The sequence below is a fragment of the Octopus sinensis genome, linkage group LG15, assembly GCF_006345805.1.
Source record: "Octopus sinensis linkage group LG15, ASM634580v1, whole genome shotgun sequence".
In the NCBI taxonomy this organism is placed as follows: Eukaryota; Metazoa; Mollusca; class Cephalopoda; order Octopoda; family Octopodidae; genus Octopus; species Octopus sinensis.
Window position 1 is genome coordinate 57,002,848 of NC_043011.1, and position 20,221 is coordinate 57,023,068.

The 20,221-nt window shown below is 40.9% G+C and overlaps 1 protein-coding gene across 1 annotated transcript in view; it reads left to right on the forward strand.

Annotated features, from left to right (window-relative positions):
• LOC115219699 (serine-rich adhesin for platelets-like) overlaps positions 1-20,221 on the forward strand; it is a 219,042-nt gene that overhangs the window by 188,687 nt on the left and 10,134 nt on the right. Inside the window, exons 3-7 of the mRNA XM_029789875.2 lie at positions 2,694-2,782; positions 11,259-11,387; positions 12,403-12,519; positions 14,398-14,482; positions 16,275-16,482. Of these exons, the coding sequence (XP_029645735.2) occupies positions 12,461-12,519; positions 14,398-14,482; positions 16,275-16,482 (352 nt within the window). The 5' untranslated portion in view covers positions 2,694-2,782; positions 11,259-11,387; positions 12,403-12,460. The remainder of the gene's footprint in view (positions 1-2,693; positions 2,783-11,258; positions 11,388-12,402; positions 12,520-14,397; positions 14,483-16,274; positions 16,483-20,221) is intronic.

Below are 20,221 nucleotides of genomic sequence, written 5' to 3' on the forward strand. Positions count from 1 at the left end.
TTTTAAGTTCAATCCCAAGGTTCATCTTTGGGCAGATGTTTTCTGTAAGCCCTGGTCAGTCACTGTTTTGGCAAGAGTGTGTGTGTGTGTTGTGAGTGTGTGCATATCTTTGCTTTTGTGTTTGCCATTCACCACGTGACAACTGGTGTTGGTTTGTTTATGTCCCTGAAACTTAGCAGTTCAACATAAAGAGACCAATGTATTAAGTACCAGACTCAAGATAAAAACTGGGTGCTGGGGTCAATTTGAGTGACTAAACCTTTGTCTTGCCACTTGACAACTGGTATTAATTTGTTTATGCCCCAGTAACTTAGAGGTTCAGCAAAAGAGACCAACAGAATAAGCACCAAGTTTAAAATAAATAGGCAGGTGTTTGATTTGAGGGACTCCACAACATTTCAAGCAAGGTACCCTGCCTCATCACAGCCATGGCCCCAGTCCAAAGACAGAAAAACTAATTTTTGATTTGCCATGGAAGTGACACCAGTCTTTTGCCTTCTGTTTATCTCCCGTTATATGTGACAATACCAAAAAGGGTCACGAATGGAAAAGACCTTTTTTTTTAGAGTTAAACGGAGCTGAAAAATTAAATTTCTTCCAAGTTCATATCCCAATGGCCAGATGACTATATCAAGAACCACTTCATTACAAGTTGATTATTTTTCTATCAATCGCAATCAATCATAATCAATCACCAATTGTTACTACTTTTATTTTCTCTTTTGTCATCTTATGGATTCTTGCACTAAATCCTTCCTTTTGAGCTGCTTTCGTCATTTCTTTTCTCCCATCCTCAGTGGGGGGGGGGTGATGGTTGGGCAGTGGTGGTGGTGATTCTCTGAAGCATTGAGTCAACAACTGACAAAGTCCATCGTGTCATGATGCATTATTTCCATTTTTCCAATAAAAATAACTTCTATTTTTTTATCATTTGAGCACTCACAGCCATTCAAGTAATTAATATTTTTAAATAAAAAGTCTTATTTACTTTCTTTCCAATTATATTTTTTTGAAAAATATCATTATATTATAGTCACAGGCATGGCTCTGTGTTAAGAAGCTTGCCTTCCGACCAAATGGTTCTTGGTTCAGTCCCACTACATGCCACCTTGGGCAAGTGTCTTCTATTGTAGCCTCGAGTCAACCAAAGCCTTGTTTAGTGAATTTGGTAGACGGAAACTAAAGAGAAGCCTGTTGTGTGTGTGTGTGTTCCCCACCATCACTTGACAACCAGTGTTGGTGTGTTTACATCCCAATAACTTAGTGATTCAGAAAAAGAGGCTAATTGAATATGTACCAGGCTTTATAAGAAAAAAAATAAGCCTTGGGGGTCGATTCATTCAACTAAAAATTCTTCAGAGCATTGTCCCAGCATGGCCATAGTCTAATGACTGAAATGAGTAAAAGTTAAAAGATAACATATATTGATTTCTTTTATCAAGGCTCTATACTAAGTTTAGTGAAAAATATAAGCAACTGAATTGACTCCCCCTGGCATATAACTGGTACATATTTTATGGACATTAAAAAGACCGAAGGTAAAGTTAACCACCAGTAAGACCTTAACATGCAACAGAAACATCATTGTCGTCACCATCATCATCATCATTGTTTAAGTGTCCACTTTTCTCTGTTTGCATGGGTTGCACAGATTTTCTACCGCTAGATCCCCTTCTTGTTGTTAACCCTCACCTGTTTCCAAGCAACGAAATATTTCCCAGTAGCCAGGCATGTTTTCTTGAAAGATTGGAAACGAATGATACTGCTTGTATGATGGTGACACTCGTTTACAGCTGTCACACAATGCCAAGACAAGGAGACAGTTACACACATGCACACACTTAGATATATACATGGTAGCTGCTTTAAGTTTCCATCTACCAATTCCACTTTCAAGGCTTGGTCAGCTTGTCCAGCTTGAAACCACTTGTCCAAAGTGCCACACAGAGGGACTGAACCTCAGACCATGAGATTGGGAAAGAGACTTCTTACTACACAGCCACGCCACCACCAGACGACTAAATACCATGTTATTACTCCACTAAATCTCTTTTTCTGATTTCAGCAAAGGATTTATCTCATTGGCAGAAGACCACAAATTTTATAGGAAAAAGATTTGTACCAGTCATGCACTGGGGGTTGGCTAAGTTGATTGATTAGATTGGCACAAGAGTGTCAGACAAATTGTCTTCAGGTATTATTCAATCAGGACTCTTTACCTCGTGAGTTCAAATCCAACTAATGTCAACTTTGGCTTTCATCATTCAGGATTTGATAAGACAGTATAGCACTGGTACTGAGGTTGATTTATATTCCACTGATGCATCAGAAATGTAAATGGCATTAAAATTGAAAGGAAATAATTATGTCTGTGCCTTCCACTCTATTAAATTGCATCTGCCCCTCCCACTCTACTAAATTGCATCTGCCCCTCCCACTCTACTAAATTGCATCTTCCCTTCCCACTCTACTAATTTGTATTTGCCCCTCCCACTCTACTGAACTGTATCTGCCCCGCCCACTTTACTAAATTGTATCTGCCCCTCTCACTATACTAAAGCATATCTGCTCCTCTCTCTCTGTTAAACTGTATCTGCCCCTCCCCCTCTACTAAACCATTGATCCCATTGATCCAATTATCTATTGGCAATTTACTTTACAAGACACTATCAATTTTTTGTTTTGTTTTACAGCAAGATGTGAACCAGTTGTCTGATGTAGAAAAGTTATTGTTGTACCTCAAACTTCCTACTGGCGCCACCAATGATGACCAACTCACACTGTATGTACCTGTTTTACCTGTTGCTTCAGTATTTCATATGTCGCTGTATTTCACTTCACCCCCTGTCAATACAGACAGCGTATTCCATCTTTCTGCTATATTGCATTTACCTGTGTGTATATATGTGTGTTTACATATGTATGTATGTATTATTTGAAACAGATTCGTTCATGTGTGACTTAAAGGTATGTAGGCTTCTTACAGAGACCTAACCCATCGGGCACAGTTAGATGAATGGAGAGATGCAGGAAGTTCAAGCTGGCTGCTGGGAACTGGGCTGCTATTGGTTGGTCAAGGTGGGTCACATGGTGTCATTAGGAGTAAGATCAACATTCCAACGACACCAAATGAATTAAAAAGGAGAATTTCTTGGACCATGTGGCTGGACAGGAAGCTGGTAGCCCCTAGCTGTCTGCTGGATCTTTGAAGGGACTTGTGGGATATGGGATATATGGCCAGGAAGGATGTATGTATGTGTGTGTGTGTGTGTGTGCATATGAGTGCATTGGTGTGGGTGTCTTCATTTCTCTTTAGTTATACTTGATTATGGATGTATGTTTTTGTGTATTATATGTGTATGTATATATTATACCTTATTATAGAGTAAAAACACAGGGGTTAGCTGTCTCAATTTAGTGAGGAAATAGATTTAATACTGTTCACAAGAATGTATGGGACAAAGTTTGAACTTTTCTGCAACGGATCAAAAGGGCCCACCCAATCCTTGACTGTGGATTTAGTAGATAGAAACTAAAAGAAATCCATCACGTGTCATCTACTGCATCTCCTGCTCTCTCTCTGCCCTTCTCTATACATCGGGCAAATGGGACGCCACATGGCTGCCTGGTTCGCGGAATACCTTTGAGACATCTGACTCAGCAATGACACCCCGGTCTCGTGCAATTTCCACTCTACCGGTCACTCTTTGCAACACCTGTCTGTGTTTGGATTGTCCTTGAACAGGGGCCATCCGGACACCCATTTGTGCCGTGAACAGGGATTAATCTTCTCTCTTCACTCCTTTGTGCCTCATGGGCTCAATTCTCCTCCCCTTTTCATCTAACCTCCTCCCCTCTCACACCTACTTCCTCCCATCCACCTTTCCTCTCTTGCTCCGACTCCTACTTCTCTTCACTCCTACTCTCCTTCTCTCTTCTCTTCACTCCTACCCACCTTCTCCCTTCCCCCTCCCTTCGTCACCCCTCCCTTGTAACCCCACCCCTACACAATCCAACCCACCTTCTCTATCCATCCCATCCCACCCCATCCCTTACACCCACTCCCACATACCCCACCCTTGCTTTCCCCACTCTCACCTCCCCCACATCTCAACACCATCAGACCACACATCACTACACCATACACCACCATACCACACCACATCACATCACAACGCAGACACTAGCACTGACCACTTCCCAGCCCCACATCCACACATACACACATGCACATGTCAAGGTCACCAGCCCTCTTCCACGCACATACAAACTCACTTATACATGCGCCTCTTTGTATTGGGATCACCACTACTTTATTATCTCCCCTTCTCCCTAGCTCTCCTGTGTGACCCTTCTGTCTGGCATTCGTCGTGATAGATCGCTAGCCACTACACATTCTTTATTTGCTCTCCTTGTTTCTTTCACTATTCATCCTTTCAAAGCCGATTAAATAAATACTAGTTGAGCATTGGGGGTTGATGTAATAGACTTGCCCCACTTCTCTCTGGACTTGCTGCCCTTGTGCCAAAATTTGAAGCCAATATATTACTGGTACCTGTTTTATTAAGGTTGTGAAAGCAGTTGGAAGACAGTGAACCCAAGACCTATTGTTCTGAAAGTATATAATGTAACACTGTGTGTGTGTGTGAGTCCTGTCTCGGCTACCCCTCTCTGTTGCTTCTTCTGTGAATTTGAATCAGAATATCATACTAGTTTGTTAGTCTGACAAGAAATTACATCGTTGCCGTGGAAATTTGTTTTGACTTGTTGCCAGTGTGTTGCCATATTTGTGATCTGTGATAGACTTTACTATTATTATTAGAAACACCTTCCTCCACACACACGCACACACACCTTACATCAATTTCACTTCATTCCACAGTTTAAAGGGCCTTTTAAGGGTTGTTTTGTGAATATGTTACTTTTCTTTTTTCTTTTCTTTTAACCAACTAAACCAAATCACTTGTGAAAATAGAGTCACTGCTTTCAGCTTGTTATTCTGTAAAAGTTTTGTGATTCATTTTTTACTGTATTTATTTATTTTGTATCTTATCATTCTTAGACTACTAGAACTGTTTCAGGAAGGGAATTTAATTCTGTTCTTCTCTTAAAATTCCATTCAACAGGATTTATTTTTTTTACTTCACTGTAAAAACACTTAGCTATGTGAAAACTAATACATTAAGCAAGTTGTAGAGTATTCAGTTAGCCTCCAACATAAATCACTCTTTATTCTCCGGTTCTTTTGATCTTTGAATCAGTGTAAACCATTGTGATTTCCAATCATGAAGAAGCAGGCATCACTGCACCATTATTATGAGAAATAGATGGAGAGGCAAAAAAAGAAAAAAAAAAACTGCTTAACCCAAGTGGGATTAGAACCCATATTCCAAGGATTGTGTCCAATTGCTTCTTCAATAAAGGGTTCTGACGTTAATGTCAAATCTTCTATCTTTTTAATGGCAAACTAACTTATTCTGCCTTGGCAATTATTTTGTATCATTATTTAGCTGAGTATGACATTGATTTGCATCCAGTTGTGGGTCCCTGGTTCAGGAGTTTTAGGGTTCTGAGAAATGTGGAACCACATCTTAGCCACTATTGTTCCCAGGTGTACTCTACACCTCTTAGGACCCAGCTATTAGTTAAATAGTATGTCATGGAATTGTCCCCAGAAGAAGGTAAGTCACAGACACCCTAAAGAATCCTGGATAGATGAGGCTCTTCAGCTCATCAAAGAAAAGGTAATCCCATACACATCCTGCGTCCTCAGAATTGCTGGGCTCATGACGCTTGTTGCAGCAATCCAAACTTGAAGGACAAAAGAGTGAGACCGGCTCTGCACAAACCATGCCTACCATAATGATAAATCTCTACTGTCTTGTCGGGTACTTAAAAAAAGACTCAGCGAGTAAGCCCTTAAAGAAAATCTGGAGGGTGGGACCGTAAGGCAGAAATGTGCAGTTTTATTGAAGCAATATCTGCTGTCACCTGTAGCTTTAAGGTTGCTATGAATGTATTGACTTGTCTTTCCTTCCTGGCCTATCCATGTGTGAAGCAGTGATTGAATGTTCTTGCTTCTGGACACAGCCCAGGTACAGCAGATGTAGTTCAGCTGTTTCCTTGATAAACCATAAAAGACCAACCATTTGCTGACATAAACCATCATATGATTGGACAACTAGCTTCTTAACCTTGCAGCCATGCCTGCACCTTCCTCGATATTGGTTTTCCTTACTCCTCATATTTTTTCCCTGGTATTGTTAACCTACAGCAGTTTTAAACTGAACAGCAACCATTTTTATCCCTGCCTGCCTCCACCGTGCCTCTGGGATTCTGCCTGCGTAAGTCATGGAACCTGCTCCACCTCCAGATGTAAACATTAAAAAATCAAAAGAATGGTTTATCATCACCATCACCATCATCATCATCATCATCATCATCATCATTATCATCTTCATCATCATCAAATGTCTGCTTTCCTTGTTGGCATGGGTTGGACAGGTCAACACAGTCTGACTCAGTTGTTATTGAAAGTTACTTCCCTCGTAGGCAGGTTAAAGGACCAAATCTTACTTGTGTATTTCATATTTTAGCATGGTTTTTAGAGTTGGTTACACAGTGTATTGGGTGGTGCTGGTACCATGGACATTGTCCTGTTCTTTACAAAACTAAAGCGTCTGCTCTACCCTCTGCTGTCCCTGTTCATTTGTCAGCCACTTTACAGAGTGAAGTGGGTGTATTTCATTATGGCACTGGCGCTAGAAAAGTTACTATGTCTCCTGCAAGGCTAGGAATGCCTCTCTACCTTGTTGTTAGTCCTTCAAGGCAAACATGAGCAAAAGGTCGAAAGGAGAGAAAGAGAGAGAGAGTATGTGTGTGTGTGTTGAGGGTGAAACAGAATGAGTGGGGGGTGGAGGAAGAAGTAATAGGAGAGGGAGGCTGGTAGGTGTTTGTTATTGGTAATGACATTGAATAAGAAACAGCATAAGCAGTGAATGTGTGGTGGTAGGGGAGGGACTGGCAGAAACGTTAACGCGCCGGACGAAATGCTTAGCAGTATTTCGTCTGCCGTTACGTTCTGAGTTCAAATTCCGCCAAGGTCGACTTTGCCTTTCATCCTTTTGGGGTCGATTAAATAAGTACCAGTTACGCACTGGGGTCGGTATAATCGACTTAATCCGTTTGTCTGTCCTTGTTTGTCCTCTCTGTGTTTAGCCCCTTGTGGGTAGTAAAGAAATAGGTTGGGGAGGGACTGTGATGAATGGCAATAGTGACATTGCAAGGATAAGACAGAGTGGTAGATGTGAGTGGAGAGTCCCGTGGGATGGAAAGTGTGTGAATTTGCTAGAAGTAAAAGAAGGGTGGGAGTACTGGATATGGGCTGATTCAGTGCCTTCATTTATGCAGGCATCATGATGGAATTGGAGATCCAGATGGATGATGGTGGAGTGGGGGGTTAAATGCAGACAGTTCTGATGCCATTCCTCGTTCAACAGGTGACATATCACAGGGGGGGTAAGAGAGATGGTGAGTGATCGATGACAGATTTAGGAATGTTTATAATTTTCCAATTGATTAAAGCTGACAAAGACTCCCAATTTAATTGAATAGTGGCCTGGTTCAATAAATTTGTATTGGTGAGAGTAATTGATTCCCAGAAGCCAATATTCTAATTTATATAGCCTTTGCTATATAAATGTTTAAAATGTCGTCTCCAGTGCAGATGACAGGCTTCTCCTCCACCACCACCAAAGGTAATGGAGTGTAATAAGAAATATTTTTCCTGTCATATTAATAATGTTTCTCTTTTCATTGTTCAGTTTTTCTGTTTGATTTCTAATTAAATTACTTAAACCATTAACAGTTTCAATAAATCTCTCAAATGTCATGATATATATTTTCTTCTAATACCAGTTTGTCCTTGTTTGCCTCTCTTGTCTGTCCTGTTTATAAAACAGACTATATTTGAAGGCAAACAAGGTGCCCTTTTTATAAAATGCCTGAAAAACATTCAGCCCAGCTCCCATATGGGAAGGTTCCATAGACTTTAATTTCATTTCCTAAATATGTGCTTCTGAAATTGGGGTGCATCTGATATGCCCATCTTTTATCTTTTACTTGTCTCAGTCATTGGACCGTGGCCATGCTGGGGCACTGCATTGAAGAATTTTAGTTGAACAAATCAACCCTAGGACTTGTTTTTCTCCTGTTAAGCCTGGTACTTATTCTATCATCTCTTTTTGTCAAACTGCCAAGTTATGTGAATATAAACAAACCAACACTGGTTGTCAAGTGGTGGGTGGGGACAAACACAGACACCTTCACACACACACACACACACACACACACACACATATACGATAGGCTTCTTTCAGTTTCTGGCTACCAAATCCCCTCACAAGACTTTGGTCGCTGTGAGGTGAGAGTAGATGACACTTGTCCAAGGTGCCAAACAATGGGATTGAACTGGGAACATTGTGGTTGGGAAGCAATCTTCTTACCACATAGTCACACCTATCCATTCATGTGCATTTTATGCCGTCAGATAAGGTAATTATTTTACAACTTTAATTTGACCACCAAATTGACCTCAATGGCATCATCTTATAGCCAGGTTCCTGAGGTCCTTGTTTCTGGTACCACTGCTACAGATATTCTCTTTTGACCCTGACCATAAATGTGTGTGTGTATATACACACACATACACTCTCTCTCTCTCTCTCTCTCTGTCTGGGCTTCCACACAATTTCTGTCTACATAAAAAGCACCATCCGTACAAGGTCGATGCCAGCGCCATCTCGACTGGCTTCCGTGCCGGTGGCACGTAAAAAGCACCAACCGATCGTGGCCGTTGCCAGCCTCCCCTGGCACGTAAAAAGCACCCACTACACTCACGGAGTGGTTGGCATTAGGAAGGGCATCCAGCTGTAGAAACACTGCCAGATCAGACTGGAGCCTGGTGCAGCCTCCTGGCTTCCCAGACCCCGGTCGAACCGCCCAACCGATGCTAGCATGGAAAACAGACGTTAATCGATGATGATGATGATCCTGAAGGCATTTGTTGGCCTGGGATTGTCACAGAAGGAACTGAACCTAGAACCACATGGATGCAAAGCAAGCTTCTTAACTGCACTGCTACCCCTGTGTCTGAAAGTGTCTATTGCCGCTCTGGCAGTGAATTGGACCCTGGTATCCTGTGAAACCGTCAGAGATACTTACCACTACACTACCAGTGATGGTGGTGGTGCTGCTGCTGCTGCTGCTGTTGTTGTTGTTATTGAGCGAAGCGGTCTTCGTCCTCTTGGGAGAAGTCCGAAACGTGGTCCTATGCTATTCGTAAGACCCGCAGAAGAGAAAGCAGGTCAACCCCGACACCGAGAGCATCGACGGATGGATGAATGCGCATCCAGGCTCAGCGGTTGCGTAGGAAGTCGGGGACAAGAAACAGGAAGAAAGAGTGAGAGAAAGTTGGAGCAAAAGTGTACAACAGGGGTCGTCACCACCCCCTGCCGGAGCCTTGTGGAGCTTTAGGTGTTTTCACTCAATAAACACACACAACGCCCGGTCTGGGAATCAAAATCATGATCCTCCGACCGCGAATCCACTGCCCTAACCATTGGGCCATTGCGCCTCCTGCTGCTGCTGCTGGTTGTGGTGGCAATGGTGATGACGACATTTGTGTAAAATAATAATAGATATCCGAACTCCATTTCTGTGTGTAGAGAAATAATGAGACTGAGACACTTGTGGTAGATCGTTACTGGCAAATCAGTTCTTATCTCCAAACAGTAAAATACCTCGATGGCATCATACTCTAGTCTGGCAAACTATTTTCTAACGTCTAATTTTAGTTCTATTGGTTTGGTCTTTTATTACTTGTCGGTGATTAGATCATTGAAAAATCAATTAAGTTTGGTCATTAGTATCTCTGAAATAGTATCAAATAAAGTAATTTTATCAATTTATTTTCAAAACTGAAACAGTTTCTGAATATTTTACTTGTGGTATTCTGGTTAATTTTTTTTTCTTCCCCCACCCCCAGTTCTTTACATTTTGAGTTCAAATCATGCCATGGTCAACTTACCCTTTCTTCCTTTCAAGGCCAGTAAAATAAAATGCTAATCAAGTCCTGGGTCACAATTAACCACTCCCCTCAAAATTGCTGGCTTTTTGCCTAAATCAGAAACTATTTTTTTTTTGACATTTATTTCTTCTTAGATAAAATGGTTAATGGGTGGTGATGGATTTTGATTGAGTAATTGTCTTTTTCACACTTCCATGCACCTAACCATTCACCTGTGAAATAGACCTGGAACCTGTTTGACACTGATAGACTGTGGACAATAGGAGTTGGTGTTTTGTTATTTAGCTACTGGTCAACCCTGACCAAACAAACCCATAATCAATGACATTTTTTTCCTGACCATTCTGGAGCTTTTTATAGTACTGACCACATTGTCTAATGTGTCTTTCTTTTTTTAAGATTTGGCTACTATTTTTTGCCTGTCTACAATCACATACAGCCCCCACCCCTCATTAGTTCATGGCAATCACAGTTTAATCAAGAGAGAGACACTCATACCTTGAGCAAGTCATTCAACCAACTTTATCCAGTATTGAGGCTCCAGCTCAAGAGTTCATGAGTTTTGGAGAGCATGGTGTCTGCACTACTTCCACGTCTTCTCTGGCCCAGGATGGTAGTATTTGTTCAGGACCCTTCTTATAGGTCAAATGGCAGAAGATGGTCTTATGGCTAAGGCACACAGGACTCAGAAGGGGGTTGGTACCTAGACATGGATTATAAGGGGCCACAAATGTGTAAAGGACATGCACTAATGCCGTATGATCTAGTTCCCCACTCCCCATGCCTAAGGATTAATTAGGCCTTGAGTGAAGAAATTAACAGAGGAAATGGTAAATAAATTGGCAGACAGCATTATGAAACCACCGTTGTATCTTTTGCAGGAAGAGTCATAAATCTTTGGAATTTGGCCTGGAAGTCCATGATATATGGACACCTACAAGGATGGCACATGGGGAGAGAAATAGGGAGTGAGAGACACAAATGCTGAAGTTGTATGGTTTGATTGTAGCAAGAAGTGGAGATCTGTAGCTTAACCTCATGGCCATTGTGTAACACCTTAAAGTTGACAAAATATCATCAGTATTAATTTGCATTCTGCCATCGTAAATCATAACCCGTCCACTACCACCCGTGGTTAAACATCTAATTTTATTGTTTCTCTTTTTTCTAGCAGTCCGACCTCATCTCTGCATACAACAAGCCGTGTTGAACAGACTCAGGCATTCACATGGATCAAGAGCCACTTGGAAGAGAACTGTGATATCTGTCTACCCAAAAAAGAAGTTTATGAAGAATATAGGTATCATCATCATCATCATCATCATCATCATTATTATTATTATTATTATTATTATTATTATTATTATTGTTGTTGTTCATATACACTCAACAGATTAAACTGTTGGAAAAGAAAAGGATCCTAACATCAGGCTACAGCAAGTAACCTTAGATGCCAAGAACCCTCCTAAGTATCCTAGCTGTCCCTAATAACACTGTTTTCTGGAGCTGTACTAAACTGGGTTTTACACCCATTTCCTGTATCCATCTGTTCAGATCTTTTGGGATAGTTTCCAATGCAGTTGTTATTATTATTATTATTATTGTCGGTGGCGGCGGTGTCGTTATTGTTATTATTATTATTATTAAGGTGATGAGCTGGCAGAATCGTAAGCCTGCTAGATGAAATGCTTACCAGTATTTTGCCTGTAACTACATTCTGAGTTCAAATTCCACCTAGGTCAGAGCCGATGAATTAAGTATCAGTGAAATGCTGGGGTTGATGTAATCAACAAGTCCCCACCCCACATATTTGAAGCCATGTGCCTCCAGTAGAAAGGATTGTTAATATTATTATTATTATTATTATGTGATGAAAACTCTCAGCTTATTTTGCTGGGTATGATGGAAGGTGTCGGCTGTCCACAACCAACTGACTAAGGTGACACTTGTTCACTGACCATGCTTCAAGAACCCTGCAGAGAACTTTTACAGTTCCAAGCAATGCTGATGTTTGTACATGTTCTCTCTTTACATTTGTACCAAGGTTCCTGAGCCACATTGGAAGTTAAGTGCCGATACTTCCAAGCGCACATTATTAATAACAATTTGTTGAGCTCAGTTAATAATGTTATTATCCATACGGCAGCACAAAGAAAATTCTTTCGGGAGTCTCAGCCATAATCTTTTTATTGAAGAAAACCGGGTGGCACCGATGTGTGTGTGTGTAATATATTGTTTTCAAGAAATGATATTAATGATGTTGACAATGATGATGATGATACTAATGATTGTGATTTCTTGTTGTTATTTTCCAGAAACTATTGCGAAAGCCTCTCCCTTCGTCCACTCAGCACTGCTGACTTTGGCAAGATTATGAAATGTGTCTTTCCAAACATCAAGCCAAGACGTTTAGGCCAGAGAGGTCAATCAAAGTATCCTTCCATGCTACAAATACCAAAGTTCTTCCTTCTTTCCACTGCTCTGCTGTTTCATTTGTTGTTGTTGTTGTTGTCGTCGATGTCGTTGGCATTAAGCATTTCTTCAAGAATCTGTTCTTCTCATTTTCTGTGCCGTCCATTCATTCTGATGCCACCATGAAGCAATGGCCTCGAATGGCCGGAGTGTAGATTCGTGGCTGCCCCATGTTGGAAGAGAAAGCTGAGTGTGTTGGAGAGTAGGATCAAGGAAGCACACATGGGTCAGAGAGTAAGGGACAGAGAGTGATAGTGAGAGAGATGGTGGTGAAGATGTGTTGGGGTACGTACTCGAAGGACATTGGGGGTGGTGAGTATAAGTGATACAGGGGTTTGGGCTGGGAGGGGTTGAGGTGACTAGTAAATAATGATGGAGAGAAATATAGGAGAGGCCCGGGGTGATGGGGGTTGCAGAGGATATGTGAGGGCGGTGGCAAATAAGGGAGGTGTTAATGATGGAGAACGGTACAGTGGAGAGAAGGTGGAGACAGTAAGTGGGTGGGTGGCAGGTGGGGAGATAATAGGAAGTGGTTTCAGGTAGGGGTATGTAGTATGTGCCTATTCTGCTCTCAGGTGATAGAAAAATTATGGGTGTTAGAGGATAAAATGTTGGGGTAAATGGTTGAAGCAGATGGAGGTGGGGGTGGGGCAGAGCCCTTCATGGATAAGCATTACCAAGGTGGTTTTAGGATATCAGTTCTGTTGTGGTGGGCAGGTTTGCTTCGTAAGGCTCAGCATCTTGAGATCAGCCTTCCATACTTTGTCCCATGTCTTTCTGGATCTCCTTCTTCCACTAGTTCCATCCACTTTAAGTGATTGGCCCTTCTTTATGCAACTCATCCATACACATCACATGACCAAACCAGCACTAGCACTCTGTCGCACATGTACACCAACATTGCACATTCAGCAGAGCATACCAGCTTCATTCCTTTCAAATTTCCACATGTCCTCTGCCTTCACGGCCCACGTCTCACTACCATGTAGTATTGTTGTTCACCCGCATGCGTCGTACAATCTTCCTTTCACTTTAGTTGTCAACTGAGGCAAAATCTTGCTGAATTTTCTCCATTCTATTTTAATAATTACACCCTCAATACATCTCCCTCTACTATTAGGCCACCCAAGTAACTGGAATTATCCACCACCTCTGGAGAACCTCTGGGGATATGGAGAAAATCAGTTTCCTTTGTATTTGTAGACTTTATGGCTCCTGTGTGTCTTCCACAGACAAACACTACTTTCTCTGATAGCCTTCCTGTTATTCCGCTGCACCTCATGTGTGTCCATGGTTTGGACATGGGCTGGCAGAAACGTTAGCACGCCGGGCGAAATGCGTAGCCGTATTTCGTCAGCCGTTACGTTCTGAATTCAAATTCCGCTGAGGTTGACTTTACCTTTCATCCTTTTGGGGTCGATAAATTAAGTACCAGTTACGCACTGGGGTCGATGTAATTGACTTAATCCATTTGTCTGTCCTTGTTTGTCCCCTCTATGTTTAGCCCCCTTAGGGCAATAAAGAAATAGGTTTGCACTGTGTAATTACCACCTTGGAAACGCTTGTCTGTGAGGGGCTGTTCCCTACCCCACCTCCATCCTCTTTGCCCCTTCAACCATTTATCCCCACCTTTCATCCCCTTACACCCATCACTTTTCTATCACCTGAGAGCAAATTTGGTACATACTAACCCCCTGCTCCCACCCAGCTTTCTCAGTTACCTTATTCCCCCCCCCCCCCACCTCAAACCACTCTGACACTAGGCCTGAGGTTAAGGCATCTAATTCTTCTTGTTTCTTGTCTTTGCTTAATTGACCATTCCTTAATTCTAAAACCAGATATGTGTACAGTGGCATACGCAAGAAGCTGGAGGTACAGCCACCCGTCTTACCAGAGTTGGAAATCTCTCCAAGAAAACTGAGGGTAATTAAATGAAAGAATTTCTTTTCTGTTTCTTGAAACCTGTCTGGGAATTTCTGTTGATCTGTTTCCAGTGAGATGCCATTTCATTTTACCATCCTTGGTTGGTTTCTCTAGCATTTCAAACCTGTTACACTAAAATTAAATGTGTGTGTGTGTGTGTGTGTGATTGTTGCTGCTGCTACTGTCATCAAGCAGACTTTCCAGCCATGACCATCCTGTCTTTTTCTTTTTCAGGCACAGTGTGTCCAGGACTATATTATCCAATGTGTTCTCTGCTTGTAGGGTGGGATTTGAGGGAGATTTGGCAGTTATTTCTAGTAGATTGAATGACCCTGTAAGGCAGAGCTTTCCAAACTTTTCACAATGGCAACACACTTTCTAAGAACAAAAATTTGTATGACAAATTGATTAAGTTTTGTTAATAATTAAACATCCCATCATCTCACAAATTGTACACTGAGTTGTTGGATCTCAAATATATTTCACAGCCAACTCATGTCAGCATGGAAAACACGTTAAATAATAATAATAACAATGATGACGACAACTAGTTTATTATTATTATTGAGTGAGAGAGCAGTTTATGCCATCAAAGTGACACTGGGGTAAAATATACGATGCCCAATATACCCATCATGACTACCCGTCTGATAAGGGTACACCAGGCACATGCATCACAACCATATGTGCGCGATATGGTGATCTCATATCAAGATAAACAGCACATGACCTTGCAGGTGAGGCCCAGTTAGAATTTTCTTCTGGTCGAGTTGCCCATCCCGCTCAAAAGGTCCCTGAATAAGGGTTGTTTAAGGATGTTGAAAGAACCACCCATGTTTCCAGAGGTGAATTATTCAAACCCCAAAGAATCCCTCTCAACACATGGCTATGATACTCCCCCACTACTTCTGCTTGTGATCAGAGATGCACATATCGTCAGCCACTAAGGGACATGCTCAACTGGTTACGGTCAAACAACTGACAAGCAAATCTGTGGTATTGAGCAGAATATTTGCTGTTTATTATTTATTATTATTATTATTATTATCATTAATAATAATAATAAAAATTCAAGGTGGCAAGCTGGCAGAATCGTTAGCATGCTGGATGAAATGCTTGGCAGTATTTCATCTGTTGCTGAGTTCTGAGTTCAAATTCTGCCAAGGTCAACTTTGCCTTTCATCCTTTCGCGGTTGATAAATTAAGTACCAGTTACGCAATGGGATCAATGTAGTTGACTAGCTCCCTACCCCCAAATTTCAGGCCTTGTGCCTATAGTAGAAAAGGTTATTGTTAATTTAAGGCAGCGAACTGGCAGAATCGTTCTGAATTCAAATTCCATTGAGGTTGAGTTTACATTTCATCCTTTCGTGTTCGATAAAATAAGTACCAGTTGAACACGAGGGGAGGGGGTCGGAATGCAATCGACACTTCTCTCCCCAAAATTGCTGCCCTTGTGGCAAAATTTGAAACCATTATTATCATTATCAATTTCTTTTTTTTTGTTGTGAAAATCTATTTGTTTTGACTTAATTTCATGACACAACTAGAAAGTATCGCTCACCCACCAAAGTGTTGGAACAGTTTGGAAACCTCTGATGCACCAAACTTATATATATTTACACACACACACACACACACATGCATGTATATATTGAATGTGATGACACCCCAATTTTTTACTCCTAAAATATAGAACTTTTGTGCCAAGTACCCAGGGTTTACTCTTTGTCTATGACACAGCATGTTTCCTAAATAACCTCCAGTTTCTTTTTATCTCGTATTCTTTCAGGATGACGACAGCTATGGCCGAGATGAGCTGTTCAATGCTTCCTGCCAACTGGTTTGTGAGTGGGCGGAGAAGTTGTTGGAACGTGGTTTTACTGGTCTTCGTGATCTATCAGAGTTCCTCGTCAGCAATTCTTATGTGAACAGCAAATCTATGGCTGCATTTACAGTCAGTGCAGCTATGCAAGAGGCTGGGACTCTTAGTGCAAATGGTTGGTCATATTCAGATTTTACACTCTTCACCATCAACCAGTCTTACTTATAGTATTTTTAGTGTGAACTTAGTGTTTTTGAATGGTGCTTGCTTGCTTATGTCGTAGGAGTTCCAAACCATTGACCCTCATCGTTCTTCGTACAAGAATGAGACAATTTGGTGCAGCTGTTTGGACGTTAGCTATTTGGCATGGCTGATTGGGCATTCAGCCTCTTTGGCAATAGTACGCTTTGGCATCAGAGGCAGATACATGCACACACACTGCACATAACTCATACATGCAGAAATATACAATTACAAACAGTGAAGAGAGGGAAAAACATTACAATCTATTAATTGAACAGGATCAACCTAAACGCTTTGCCTCTCTTTACACACATAAGAGACAAATATACAGACATATATAGACTGAGTGAGAGAGAGAGAGAGCAACATTGAATTATCTGATGCCAGATAAGTCGTTGTCGAATCAGAAACAACAAATAAATGGACCCAAAATGGCTGTGCCAAAACGTCTCCTACGCCACCCTCTCTTACCCTCTATGTGACACACCTTGGTATTTTTCTGATTTTTATTTAGATACGGCTTTAATATATTGAACTAATCCAAACTATGCAGTTTAGACATTCAGACGTAGAGAGAGTTAACTCACAACACAGACAAGGCTTTTTATTAATAATTTAAATCTAATAATTGTGAGAACATGGATTGCTACGTTTGTAGAGTCGACAAGAAGCTGCCAAGGGTCTGGCTGCTTGTTCAGGAGTATCCTATATTTGGTGAATATTTATTGTGCCTGTGGCCAAGACACTTTCACTCTTTGCTCTCCCTATCCACCTAGTTGTAAGTAGGTACCACAGTTATGAAACCCCTCAGCCCTATAAGCAGTCTTGTCTGTAAAATTGAGAAATGGTAGCTTGGTAACTCGCAGTGTTTAGTTCAGGAGAAAGAGTTGGATGTTATGGGTCTCGTCTACAAGTCGGTAGGTTTAGTCACTCATAGGTTTATTCATCTGGTCATGAATATTCAACAAATCAACTTGGATCAGAAAGAAGAATAAAGATCTAATGACCAGATAAAAATAATCCCTTCTAGAATGAGGGAAAATCCATGATTTTCAAGTGGTTGTTTCACAAATATAGAAGAAACATGGATTTAAACAATCTCTTTAAATATCCTTTTAAACTGGCCACATCCAGCCCAAAATGTGTTCTACCTGTTTTATGTCCAAACTGACCAGATCCAACCTATCCAACAATGTCATTCTAAAAATAAGCATTATTGAAATCTGAAAGCTACAAGAGATAATGCAGGATTAATTGAAAAGAATGGGAATCAGTGACCATTAAATTTAATAGGGTAATCTGAATGCTGAAGGGTTAAGCAAGTACATATTGATGCTGGTTGAGCGATTCACTTGGCATTTTGTAATTCTGGATGTGGTCTTCTGCAGCATGGGGTACTTCACCTACTTTCGCCTGCCGTTATGTTCTGAGATCAAATTCCACCGAGGTCGACTTTGCCTTTCATCCTTTTGGGGTTGATAAATTAAGTACCAGTTACGCACTGGAGTCGATCTAAATGACTTAATCCGTTTGTCTGTCTTTGTTTGTCCCTTCTGTGTCTAGCCCCTTGTGGGTAGTAAAGAAATGAGTACTTCACCCACTTTGGGCAAGTATCTTCTATCACAGCCTTGGGGTAGACCGATGCCTTGTGAAATTCATTGTATAGAAACTAAAAACTTCATGGACGTCTATGGTGTGTGTGTGTGTGCAAATTGTGTTGGTCATATTTATATCAGTCAAAACCTGTTAAAATTCTGTATTATTGATGCTCAAATGAGTTATCTCCCCTCATGTCCACTTTGCAATTTCCTATCTTACAAGAATGTTGAAATAAGTCCCAGACAAAGCACTGAGGTTGATAGCATCCACTATAAAATCCTTGAAGGTGGTGTCCTAGAATGGTCACAGTCCAGTCTCTGATCCAAATAGCAAAAAAAATAAATGCAACAGAAAAGATTATCCATTCTCACTTCAAATAGATTTTACTAACAATTTTTCAGTGATATATTTATTGCCATGTCTTGTAAGTAGAGAACCTCAGCTGTGCTGCTAATATCTAAAAATATATTTCTTTTAAACATTATCTTAGCTTTTCCCCAGGTTTGAACTTTGCAATTATTATTATCAAATTGGCAGGTGAAATTTGTGTTAAAAGCATTGACTTATGTGTCCTTGGCTGAGCTTAATACTGACAGAACATTTTGGTGCGTTATTTAAAAGTTTTCCTCTTGGCTTTAACCTGAGATAATTCTTGTTACTCAATACTAATTTCTAACACATTATTAATATAGAAGTTTAACATTCTTTTCTTTTCTAATATTGCAATATTTGTTACTAATTACTCGTTAATATTCATCTATAATGTAAGGCAGCAAGCTGGCAGAATGGTGAACACACCAGACAAAATGCTAGATGGCACTTCATAGGTCTTTATGTTCTAAGTTCAAATTCTGCTGAGGTCGGTCTTGCCTTTCATCCTTTTGAGGTCAATAAGCCAAGGACCAGTTGATAATTGTAGTTGATTTAAACGATTTGGCCCCTTCTCAGAAACTGCTGGCCTTTTGTCAAAATTTGAGACCAATATTTATTTAAAATATCAGCAGTGGATTCATGTAACTGGTGTTGCGACAGACAAACAAAAGCTTTGCAGCGTTTAGTCAGGTCCTTTTAGGTTTTAAGTTCAAATACCACTGAGATTGGTTTTGCTTTTTACTCTTCCAGGGTCTGTAAAATAAGTACTGGGGCATAGCTGTGTGGTTAAGAAGCTTCCTTCCCAATCATGTGGTCTCAGGTTCAGTCTTACTGCGTAGCACTTTGAGCAAGTGTCTTCTACTGTTGCCTCACGTCATCCAAAACCTCCTGAGTGGATTTGGTAGACAGAAACTGAAAGAAGTCCTGTGTTTGTGTGTGCGCGCATGCATGCATGCGTGTGGGTTACTGTCTCCTTTCCTTGTCTCTGTGCGATCGTTGTAAATGAGTGTCACTGTCATGCCAGCAGTGTCCTTTTGCTTTCAGTCTTCTGTGAAGGAAACACCTGTGGTCGAGGGAAAATTAATCTTACTTAGAACAACTTGAAACAGAGTGTTTTGCTCAAGGACACAACACATTGCCTGCTCTAAGAATTGAAACCACAATCTTGCGATCATGAGTGTAACACCCTAGTCTCTGAGCCATATACTGCCACATGTACATAGATACATAGGTACGATGGGCTTCTTTTAGTTTCAGACAAGGCTTTGGTTGACCCTGGACTATAGTGGAAGACACTTGCCTAAGGGGGCAAGTGGTACTGAACCCAGAACTATGTGGTTGAGAAACAAACTTCTGTTGGGTTAAAATAATTAGGGCAGGTTTAGTGGGGTGGGGCAAACCATTGGTGGGGTTAGGCATTTTTAAAGTGTCATGGGCTGGGCGGAAGATCTAAACTACCAAAAGTCTGAGAGTCATTGATCCATATCGATGGACCTGTGAGTTGGTAAAAACAGAAAACTGTCAGGCTTAAATAATTATCTTTCCTCTTTCTCGGGTCTACTGGAGTCAATGCTGACTGCCGTCCTTTCATATTCTGGTGAAATTTGGTTAATTATTCTCTTACCAAAATTGTTGCTGTTTCTTAGTTTCTTTTATAATTTCAATTAATTAAAAAATAATTTGAAGAATTAACATTTATA